Source organism: Atractosteus spatula, chromosome 4 (genome assembly GCF_055471065.1).
Source record: "Atractosteus spatula isolate fAtrSpa1 chromosome 4, fAtrSpa1.hap1, whole genome shotgun sequence".
Lineage (NCBI taxonomy): Eukaryota > Metazoa > Chordata > Actinopteri > Semionotiformes > Lepisosteidae > Atractosteus > Atractosteus spatula.
Genome location: NC_142709.1, coordinates 65200598 through 65212902, shown reverse-complemented (window position 1 = coordinate 65212902; position 12305 = coordinate 65200598). Strand labels below are relative to the sequence as shown.

Here is a 12305-nt window from a genome sequence, read left to right as displayed (position 1 = left end):
GAGGCTGTGCAAGAGCCCAAGACCGCAGACGGCCTCAGGGTTTTTCCTTTCTCCAAGCTGTCAGAACAAATGTGTTGAATCCATGTGATGCATGTTCCCACCACTGACACAGGTGGAGGCACCAGTGTTGAAACTCATTCTTTTACTGATACCCAGTTACATCCAAAACATTCAAGGGCTATTGAATCTGTTGCTTCATGTTAAACCACTTTCACCACCAATGATTAGGCAATTGCCTTGTTTAAAGACGAACCTTTATGAGGGTGTCATTAAAAACAACACACTGTTAGTGCCATGTTAGTATTGAGAAATCAGGGAATGTAACTGAAACAGCTAGAGCTGGTTTCCAACAGCCGCATTTACCCATAGCTTAGCTTAATCATCCCACTCATCAGCAGCCAAATATGCCTTGTGAACACTAAGTGTTTCAGACTGGGAAGATTAAAATTACAGATGAAAATTAAACAAGTGCTTGAATATCACAGCAGGTTGAAAGTAAAGCAATGATGCATTTGTGTTTCCAGCCAAATCCTTTTATCACATTGCAAGACGACAAGAGTGTCAGCTATCCAGTGCTGTGTATTGGTGGTTTTGCACCAGGCTGGTCGTTTTCTAATCCCTGCTGTCTCCCGTCAGATCTGAAGCGGATTGTGCAGCTGGACCTGGATCTCAAATACAGGAGCAACATCAGGGAGCTGTTCCAGGAGTTCACCCGTTTCCCTGCTGGTGCAGTCATTGGCATTGCCAGGGAGATGCAGCCAGTCTACAGGTACCCAACACTGCAGATCAGTCTATTGTTATTACCTTTATCCTGATCATAACAGTGGAGATATTTTGTAAGGTGTATAGGGTGATGTTTAGATATACTTGTCATGATATATACAGATGTATATAATTATATATAGGGTTATATATTTCTGAGCGGCATTTCATTAGAATAGGCAGTTCTTAGCACACAACCCACCAAGTGGACTTCATTGCTTTTATTTTAGCTCACCTTGAAAAGCACTGTAATTAAAATCTCCCCCCCCCTTTTTTTATAGACTGCTTGTTAACTCAAGGAACTGTCTTGTAGGTTCTTCCACCCTCTGGAAGGCACTGTATAAAATTGTTTTTCTCTTCTTTATTGCTACATTACAGTCTTAATATACCCAGTGTGAAAAAGAACACGTTTTCACTATTTCAGTTTAATCTAAGTGGTTTTGAGTGTTTAAATGATTTTGGTGTGGTTTCTCCTGCAGAAGATTGTACCTGTGCTAAGTGCTATCATTAGGGATTTAGTTTTTTTTTCTGTTCTGTGTTTGTGTTAACTGCTCTTCTGAGCACAGAATCAGTTTGTCCTGTATCTCATAGATCTATTAATACTCCTGATGAAGCTGTACACATGCCATGTTCCATGTTCCACAGTCAGACCAGACTGGCACACGTTTTATAGCAATGAAAGGAGGTATTCAGATTATTCTTTTATCTTCTTCTCCCTGTGGGAGCTCTGTGTAGGTGAGCTGAGGGGGCAATGAAATTGTTTTGTGCATCCTTAACCACGATAAAATGATGATGATGCCCGTGATCATTGTAATTATTGTTTTCTGTGGTACTCATGGGATTGGCTCATGAAATGTTCTCATTTCTGGGCTCGGCTGGAGAACAAGGAAAAAAAAACAAGCCAAATAGAAAGTCGTTGGTGCTTCAAGGCAGCGGAAAAGAAGCCTGGAAAGGCCATTAAGATCCCCTAAGAACATCTTCTGTCGGTCACAGTCTGAGATTTCCTGTGAATTTACACTGGGGTGTGCTCAGTACAGAATACCCAATGTAGAACCTGCACTCTGGCTGGCAGGTGCCCTGGTCATGAAAGGTGGCATTAAAAGCAGCTGGTGGAGTGAGAGTTGTTGGAGAAGAAGACTCCTGCAGTTCCAGGCAGGTGATAGCTCCAGCTCTTTAATTTTACTTAACCGAATTGGCGAAAGAGAAGCTGTAAGGTGACAAAAGAAGCTAAAGCATGGCAAGCTGTCTTCGTTTAAAGAGACATTGAGAGCACCCCAGGTGCCGGGGAATGGACCTTGCCCTTTTCCCCACCCATGCCAGTGAAGAGAGGGGGCATCGCCCCAGTGGAGCTGATTGTGGGATGGATCAGATTACTCTAGTGCCATCTGAACACCAAGGCCAGCAGGATCCATGCATACAACCCAGACCTGGGATGACAATGTCCCTGCTGTAAATGTTGCATTTTCTAAATTGCTGTCAGGACAGTAATCATGTTTACAATGAAAAAACCTCATAGGTTTGAGTTACAGAAGTTACTTCCTATGCACTATGTGTGTTTACCGAATACAGCTGTGCTAATGGGTTTACAGGTTTGCAGACACCAGCTGGCAATTTATTAGGGAAAACAGCAGGAGCCAGAGGAAGACTGATCTCAGTTGTGCATGTCTTAGGAAAAAGCACCACCAGAGTGACAAAGCTGTAGCTTGAGCAGTTCCCCCTGCCATCCCTCAGTTTTTGTCTGAGACCATTATGTTTTGTTCAGTGGCTCCCACGGCAGCTAGGAGCAAAGTGTCCCTTAGGACTTCTTTCCGAAAAAGACGCACACAATGGTCGCTGGAGTGACAGAGAGGTGCAGAGCTGCAGGTTTCCCTGGTGCACTCAAACAGATTCTTCCACCGTCACAGTGAACGCAAGCAGCTGTCAGTAGCCCGAGAGGGGGGGACCTGTGATCTGGCAGACCTCTCTGTGTTGAATCTCCCGTTTCTCTTTTTAGCTTCAAACCACGACTAGAAAAGGAACAAGTCAGGAAACGGCTCTTGGTGCAGTTTCATATCCTGAAGGTCATGGCGTTTGGGCAGCAACAACAGGATACCCTTGGCCTCATTGTTCTGGCTGACTCACTTGTGGAGGACAATACCTATTTCCAGCCTGTTGTTGCTCTCGGCTAAAAAGCCCACGCAGAACGTTTCCAGTGGTGTGTTGAAACCAGTAGTAATGGGAGGTGTGGGACAGGCTGACTTTAAAGCTCTAGTTTTACTGATGTGGGTGGGGGGGGGATGCACTCGAGCTGAATTTCAGGGAACTTGTGCAGGTACTGGAATTAAATGTGCACATCAGCTGAATCCTGATCTGAAAGGACCAGCAATTCCTGCAATGCTTAATTTGAATTACTCTTATATAAACTTTATTAAATATTTAAGAGTTGAAATATATCAAATTTGTGTTGTGTCTCAAGGTGGCTGAGGATACGCCATTGAGTAGGAATTACTTATACAGAATTGCTCTTATCATTGAGTAAAATCCTAGTGTGGGAAGAATGATCCTTTGTTTTTCTCCTCTTGGTCTAGTCCTTGTTTTTGCTCTTGTTTTTTAAAATGGATAAAGATCCAGGCCTAGTTCTTGTCAATAATATTTTGACTGGCCTGGATGTCTCATCCTGCAGGTTGTTTACTCTTACCAGAAACAATGCATTGTTGGACAAAACAATTCCCTTCATGATCTGGAACGGGGACAGTGTTATGTCCATTCACTAGATGGAGCTGCAGACACAGAAGCAGAGATAATATTTCCGGACTCCCCCCGCTGTCACTATCGGGCTCCTTCCAGCCATGGGATTCAGCCAACTCAAGGTCAGGGCTTGAGTGAGCCGTTTCCTGCACGCACAAACCCCTCAAAAAGCCAGATAGAATCCTTGAGCTCAGAGAGCTTAGAAATGTAAAGAATGTTTTTAAGGCGTTGCCTTCAGTCTGGTTTCAGTACTTTGTTATTAAATGTTTGCCAAGGTGTGCAACCAGTGATGATCTTCCATTCCTTCTGTGCAGCACATCATACCATACACAGTAAACAGTGTGCCATGCCAGCTGCAGGATTTTGAAACAGGTGCAGCTATGTTGTGGTTTAGTGGCTGGTGAAGATATAAGAAAATATATTGGGTGTTGGCTACTTCACGAGAAGAGAAGCAGAGCTCGGCACATAAATGTATTAGCAAAGCAGTGCAAATAAATTAAAAACTTGACTCATTGCAGTATTTATTTCTGTATTAAGAACTAAATACTTAGTTAGAAATCATGACTGTCCAGGTTAAGGTAGTCTGTCTATTTTCAGGGGCCATAAATAGGGATTTTCTACACACTAGATGATTTAAATCATTGATTGGCATTGCAGTCAAATATTTTGGTTGAGAGCCAGTTATTTGTGCTGTTTTCCTGTGTTTATTTTTAGTTCCTCTGAACTTTAGCTGTCACATTAAACGAGAGAACTCAACAGACAATTAAAATAAGATTTGTTTGGCAGAATTATTAATGAAGATGGTCTTGCTGATTTAAACACTTCTAAAATGCTCATCAGTTTTGCAAATTCACATGAGGTTATCTTGATCAGTGAAGATCATATTATTGATCTTATTCATTACTACCTTCCAGCCCGTCATCGGCAGACTATAAAAACTAAGGAATGCTGGGTCTGGTCAGTGTTGGCATATCTCTAAGGAACGCAACTGTTAGTGATGATGGGAGACCAATAGATGGCTCTCTTCCCTCTGCCTGTCCCAGCCTGGTGTAGGAGGTGTCAGATTTATGATTAAACATCTTTGTAATGTTAAGATTGTCCTGGGCCAAATCTGACCCTAAGCTTGCACCAGCTATCTTACGTAAGGTTCATCCTTCATTCAATAGATGAAGTAAATTTTCGCTTGATCTGCTGTGTATTGTAGCTGTTGGCACTTGTGCAGTAGTAGATTAATTGGGTGACCTGCTGTATACAGCATGAATCAGCTTGTCTCTTTGTCTTTTACACAGCAATTTATAACCTTCTGAAGTTGTCTTTATATATAGTAATATTTAGTTCTTTGGTGTTAATGACATTTAATTTTTTCTTAGGGCTTCACAATCAATATTCTTCATCTTAATTTTAAAGTCTAAAATACACAATAAAACCTTTCAAGATAACTGCTGTTAATTGTGGTCTGATTAATGATGTACAGCCTTCAACCTTGAAATTCTGCTCAAGAGAAGCATTTTAATAGTATTCAGTCTGGAAGGTGAAGGAATATTACTTTCTCATACTTTCTTTTTCGTGACAATATTTGGATCGTATGCAGTGATGAGAATCACTGTATAAAAATGGCCTGTCTGTACAGAACTGCTTCTTGGTAGGATCCAGTTCAGACTGCCAAGACAAACACTGTGCATTTCTACTCAGCTATACTACCATGTGGTATAGAGACGAAGCCAATGTAATCAGCCCCCAGAAATTCCAGCAGTGTATTTGCAAGCCCTGTTCTTGCAGTGCGCATGAATGTGATATGATCTGGGGTCAACTTAGTGGGAAGGAATGCAGAGTAAGCATAATGTATGCTTCTCCTTTTGGGTCTTTTTTTTCATTACTCATATTTTGATTTTGCCTTAACATTTTGACCTTTTCATTTATTTGGTAGTTTTTAGGTTTACAAATAATTTAATTACACATTGCTGTCGTTTTCAAGACAATGGCAAAATTTACAAGAGCTACCAGCAACATTAAGATGGTTCTACCCAATCCTTGTGCTGGTGTGGTTACTTTATTAGTCTAATTAAATTATCCAATTTCTCTGACGTCTCCAAGGGAACGTACCTCAATTTTGTGTTTAGTTGCCGATACCTAACGCTCTTTATGTAAAGTGCATCCTGTTTTTATTCGCATTTTATATTCTTGAGATGAGAACTGAGCATTTTTTACTCATCTACTTTTCACATCCCTTTTTTCTTATTTCCCAGGAAAGGACATTGTGTTATGCGCAGAATACAAATGGGGCTTATTTCTGGCTGGATGGCACCCTATAAGGATGGTCAGTGTGATTTGTGGAAATTGATGTCCAGTTGTTTTCAAGTTTGCGTCCTGTGTTGCCTATTAAAATCGTCGTGGCACAGAGTGGACCTGCCATGCTGCATGACGTCAGAAAATTCTCATTTCCTACTTTCTAAGTCAAGCTGATTTGCTTTAAGTAGCTATGTTTCAAAACAACGGGTAAACATGTTTGCCCTACATGTATTGCTGATTAAAAAGCCTTATTTGATTTTCTGTTTGCTCCCACAGGCCGGAGTGAAGCTTGGTGCGCCGTTATGTTTATTTATAGATGCCAGCCAGTGCTTGCCTCCATGTCTGTATACTGTATGTCTCCAGGAAGATGTGTAGGTAGCTTAGACAGGGTTAAATGAAACAATTCGTTTTTCACGGCTGGTTGGTTTCCTGTCACATTTTGTTTCTTTGGCCTGTCTTCAATGTGGAAAAATGTATTTGAAAAAAGTTATTCTCCTCTTTGGCTGTAGGGACAGGGCTGCGGGGAGCTGTTTGCTTCATTGCATTTCGTGATTGCAGATACCTGTGTTTCTCCTACAGAAGTGCTGTGCTGCTTAACATTTGCAATATATTGTTTTTAATTAAATTGTCACATTTTTTATGTCACATACAGTGTGTGTGCTCTCTTTCATATGATGATTCTCTCTCATCCCCCTAATACTTCTTCACCAATACAAGATATGCTTAAAGTCAGATTTATTATTATTTATTATTAAATGCAACAGCCAATATTGGCTACAGAAGCTTTGCATCGCAAAGAAGTGTTAAAGCGTTGTCCTTCTGGGTTCTGACAAGTCGTCTAGCTTTCTTGAAAGAATGAGATGGAAATGAACTTTATTAGGAGCAAAACGCATAGTGGATCTGATAGCTTCTGCAATGTTATTATAAATAATGAGCTTTTATGTGTAGCTTTTCCATGGATTTCAGTTCATTAACTTCAGGTAGTGCCTCAAGGGTTGTGTGTTTTTCAGGTTTGAGTAGGGTTATATTTAACAGTAACCTTTTAAGATGAAATCAGCAGGTTAAAAGAACTCAAGCAAGATATTCTTGTTTTTTCCCCCCATTTTCCCGAAGGTATCTCAGTTTGTGGAAAGGGACAAATTTAAAAATGAAATGACTGTGTGCCAAATGTGGAAGTTCAGTTTCTTTGATCTGTTTGGTTTGTCATGGCATCTAGCACTGCTACAACCCAGCTTTTGGTGCCCATGTGATGAACCCATGTCCACATTGACAACATTCTTTGTGCTCTGTGCTTCTGGAATAGACTCTGGGTTGCCATAACCCTTACCATGGGCAAGCAGCTTCCTGGTAACTGATGGATGGATGCTGTTGAAGTCCCATTTCTTTGAAAGAAAAGCTGAGGAAGGAATTTCATAAGACTTTGGGAGATTTCTTACTATTAAACTTTCTTGGTTGCTGTGCTGACACAACTGGCCTTCCAATACAAACAAACAAGCTGTGTAAGATTCTTCGCTGTTCTAGTATCAGACACTGCCGCATTCTGAACTTTGTACGATAACTTGATTTTACTTGTGAAATTGTTTTTTTTTTTCTTGATGGCTAGACACCCTAAAGCCACCTTGTTGTGAAGTGAAAGGCGTTTCGAAAGAGGAGGAATTAACTGGCTGTAGGGCAGCTTAACCTAGTAAATCAAAGAGCTACAATATTATGTTGTAGTAAATCTTGTCCCAATTCTGATTTTTCTTTGGCTTTTCCAGTTGAACAATTGGAGTGTTCTTTTTGTACATGTTGTATTCTGTCTGGGTCACCCAAGATTTATGCAAGTTCAGTTAAGTTGTGTGCTGAAAGGTGGTGATTCTAATTAGTCTTGATAGCTTTGTTAATATCAGGTAATTTAGTACTGTTCAGTAATTATAAGTACCATCAAGCAAACACTTTTACACCTTCACATGTTCTTAAGGGAAGTAACCTATTATTATTTTATATCCTGTGTTTGCATATGTTCAGCTATTAATCAATTGGCCATCCAGCTATGCAGAATGAATTCACTTTTTTCCCCAAGTGTTTTCATCCAGGTGGATTTAAAATGATAGGTTAGGAAGAGTTGGTGCATTAATTTTTCTTTGTCATTACAATTATAAGAGCTGTATTTCTCAGCAAAATCAGAAATCTTTTCAGCTTATTAAATGGAGGCCGTTTTTGAATACGTTCATCTGGAGCAACAGAAGTGATTTGTAGCTGCCTACCAAATATGTATAAAAATAAATACCCTGTCCAGATATAGATTCAAATACATTGTTAATACCAAGTTACAAGTCATTCTTTATGCACTGAGGACATGGCTGCCAATCAACCCTGTCAAAGTGGTATTAGTGCCTGCAAATAGTTTTGAACTTAAATCTGGACAATGGCTTCTCTGGTGTGCATGTCCCTTCAGTGTGCCATGCATGTACCCCACCTGTGGGTCTCCTAGTTTGTGGTCCACTCCACATCCTTGCTACTGGTGATGGCAATGGAGCAGCTCTGTCATGTGCTGTTGGGAAAGCCAGGTCCTGCCAACGCGGATCTTCCATGCCTTTCTGTGTTTGTAAAGCAGTGGAGCAGATAACGAACAGCAGCCATCCTCTATACAGCGTCTGCAATAGGGAAGTAAAGACTACCGAGGTCCATCCCTGACATGTGCCGAATTGGATTACCCGATTGTGCTTTTTGTCGCAGTTGGTCTGGCATAAGCCCGAGCAAGGCACTGAGCCAGAACTCTCTGGAATCCCTGCCAGTGCTGTTACTTGATAAGACTGCAAACACACCGGGCAGTTTCAGTCGTTTCAAGCTTTTTTACGTTATTCGCAGGAAGATGGATTAAACGTCCTGCGTTCACAGGCCTGTTGGGCAACAAAGTGGGGGCACTCCCTTCATCCAGTGCTCTCTCGGAGTGAGCCTGGTTTCAGAGACTGAACTCTTTTTTCTTTTGTACAGTGTTGGGTCTTTGTGGTAAAAGTCTGTTTAGACGGTAAACACTGCTGCACTCAGCTCAACAAGGATTCTGTTGGGATAAGTAGGAAGTGAAATCTACATTGATAAATATTGGCCAGATCTGTTTTCTGGGGCAGTTATGTGAGACTTATCTTTTAATACATTAATTCTGTCAATAAAGTAACACTTACTCTTGGAATAGAAGCAGAGATTCAATTTTCATTGCGTTTCTTTTCAGCAAGAAATATTTTTGTAGCTAATTGGTGTTGGTACCAATTAGATACTTAATCCAAATGAGCTTGATGGGCCGAAGAACTACGAAGAAGCTTTATGTTTGTGCTGGGTGAAGTAGTGACTGAAGCTACAAACTTGCAAGCGTATGGGTTCAGATCTTGGGTGGGTTGCTGCTGTTATGTTCTTGAGCAAGGTACTTCCCTGACATTGCTGCAGGTTGTGCTCAGCTGTACAATCAGGTACTCTTTAGATCGTGATAGTTAGGACTTTGTTTCCAATTAACGTATTTAGTTAAAGGGTGAAAATAAAAGGCAGTTGTGCATTTTTTCATTGGTGAACACTGATGTCTGATCCTTTGTGTGTCAGCTTTTCCAATTGACTTTGAACCCTTGTGTTATTTTTATTACTGTTCCTTCTGGACATTTTATGACCAGTTTTATTGTTCACATTCTGCAGGTTCGGTGAGGGTTCGATGACTGTCATAACTACTTTAAGTTATATTTGTACCTCTGTCTATATTGCCATTTCATTTCCTCCAAATCTTTGTAATATTTATGCATTCAAGATAAACACTGTTGCTTCCTGTCCTGCTAATTTGATTGAATTTCCAGCGTATGCTTATAAAACAGACAAAAGCACAACATTGATTTCTGCTTTCCTCCTTTCCAAAACTTTCCACCTGCCCCAGTATTACTTTCTAGTTTAATGATGTTTTGTATACAATTATAATCATTCTATACAAAATATCATTCAAAGAGGAAATAAATCCATAAAAAGCATAATTACAACTTTCTCACAGGTGTTGTCGTAGTCGGATAATTTGCTTTACTGTTGAAATGAGTCCCATTAGTCAAAACAAAAAAGCAAATCTAGGCCACCATGTGTTATGTTCTGCGAGTATTTTATTGTAAATGCTTTGCAGCCTGTTTGAGTCACGTACATGCCAATTGTTAAGTGCTCTGAGGAGACGCATTGCATGCTGGCTGTCTCGGAGAAACAGTTCTGACACATTATATTCCCTCTGTGCTGAACAGAGAAGATAAAACATAAATTTAAGTCGAGCAGGGAAAAAGTCCCCTTCTCAGAACAAAAATTGAGTACAGGTCTGGCCCCATGGAGGCCTAATTCAAGAACAATGTTACAAACAGAAGATTCGCTGCTGGTACTGTGTTTTTGCAAAGTATTGCTTTTAAAATGTGTCGCACCATTTTGAAGCAGTATGATGCTTTAATAGCCTGTCCTGCTCTTTAAAATTTGTGTACGTATAAACCCAGGGGACGTGTGAATTGTTTTCCAAGGTGTCACCCACGATCTATTGATTGACTTTCAGTGATTGAGCAGTAATTTTTGTTAGTAGTTTCATGTGAATTTGTAAACAAACTACAATCTGAAGGAGAAAGACTGAACTAGTTTGTGTAACCATTTGGCACAAAATTATATATAATCTTTCTTGTACTCATCCAATGGCATTTAACTTGTTAACATAATTTGGGCATCAGCTGTTTATAAAAGGTGAAGAGTTTAAAAAAATATATTTTGTTTTAAAAATGGAAATGTACTGTTTAGAGCACTCTCATGTAGGGTTAAACCATTTAATTCCAGTGTCTGCCAGCTACTTCATTATATTAAAGGATACTTTGTTCAGCTTCACAAATTTGCATTGCCCAAGATGTTGTTGCTAAGGGGATAAGAAAAAACATAACCTGCATAGACATGCCTGTTGACATTTCTGTGTTAGATATTCCTTTGGATATTTCCTCAAATGTGTTATATCCAATGCTATCTGTGTCTTGTGACAGCACTAGTTCAAGGCCAGTGGACACACAAGGCCTATGAATTCTGATGGTTTAAAGAAGTTACCTCTCAGAATTACCAGTGGTCATTGTGGTTGGGCTCTGGGAGAAGAGACTGGTGATGGTCCATTCTGTGTCTCTGGTCAGACACCTTTCCAGGATATGGCGGATTAATAGACTAACGGACTATTTTTCTATTCCTGGCATATGATCCTGGCTTTTGGGCCAGTTGATAGCTAAGGCTTCTGGACCCTCGACTTTTGTGCTAACTGGTGGGGGCATGACTGGGCCCTGATGGTGCCAGAGCTGGAATGAAGCAGTCCTCTGTGAAGAGTGATCAGCACAGCACACACAATCCTTAGCAGATGGACTAGGGAGTGGTTGTAGGACACTGTTTTGGGTGCTAGCTGCGCTAGATAAGCCTATTATTCAATATTAGAGAAAATGCACTGCATATTAGTAAGCCTCTACAGTTCAGAAATAAAACTTTAATTTTAAGCTAAAAAATATTTGTAAATGGAATGAACCCTACAGTATATAGTATATTAAATGGAGTTGTCCACCTTTCCGAAATTCTAGCACAAAATCAGTTGCACAAAATACTTTATAAAATTAAATTGTTTCTCCACTGTTTTATTTAGATAGCTTTAACAAATCAGGACAGTGGAGGCTATTTAAATAATTATGGGCAATGGAGATAAATTGATCATTAGATAGCGGAGGCGATGCAGAAAACTGGTCGCAAGGGTAATAGCGGGGGGTCAGTTTAAATTTTCCCCACATTAAAATTCTAAAATCTTTTGGAGTTTCTGGCACATCTTTTGAAGATACACGCTGAGCTGTCATTAAACTAAAAAGAAAATTGCCAGTCTTACTTTATCTCGCAGCGATCCCTGGAGTAGTTTGTGTATGATGGTCATGTGGCTGTGGGCAGAGTTGCTGTATTTTAAAAAGCACTCAGTGCATGTGGAGAAAATTAAATCTTTTCTGTTCTTAAAGTGAATTTAACATTCACATGCAACTGAGGACAGTGTGAAAACGGGTCAGATTACAGGCCCCGCTTTTTATTAATTTCTTTTCCACAACCACGAAAACCAATTTGAATGGCTGTTCTGTCAACGTCAAACTGTTTTTTTGTTTTATTCTACTTGTTACCGAAAAGCATCCATAGTCTTGTTTTTTTCCGGGCTTTTGTTGAGTTTGTAGGTTGTCCATAAACTACTGAGGGCTTGTTTAAACTTAAGAACGTGTTCGGCCCTTGAACCCCAGTACTGCTAAGATTCCCATAGTGCTAGAACACACTAAGGTGGCCATAACTCTTCATTTTCGTTCACGTTCAGGAAAACGGTATAAATATTTACGTACACAGATCATTGCTGTTGCTTATTATACTTACTACTACCTTGAGATTGAATGCGTCTTCTTGGCCTGTCCAAAAAGAGAAAAAAGATCATCAAGTGCTGAAATTGTTTTAGTAGTTGGGTGTCCGAAGATTACAATACTCTGTAACCTCCAGAAGCACATTGA

The 12305-nt window shown here is 40.1% G+C and overlaps 1 protein-coding gene across 1 annotated transcript in view; it reads left to right on the top strand.

Annotated features, from left to right (window-relative positions):
* xxylt1 (xyloside xylosyltransferase 1) overlaps positions 1-12305 on the top strand; it is a 47966-nt gene that overhangs the window by 18307 nt on the left and 17354 nt on the right. The window contains exon 4 of the mRNA XM_088913353.1: positions 637-769. Within this exon, the coding sequence (XP_088769479.1) occupies positions 637-769 (133 nt within the window). The remainder of the gene's footprint in view (positions 1-636; positions 770-12305) is intronic.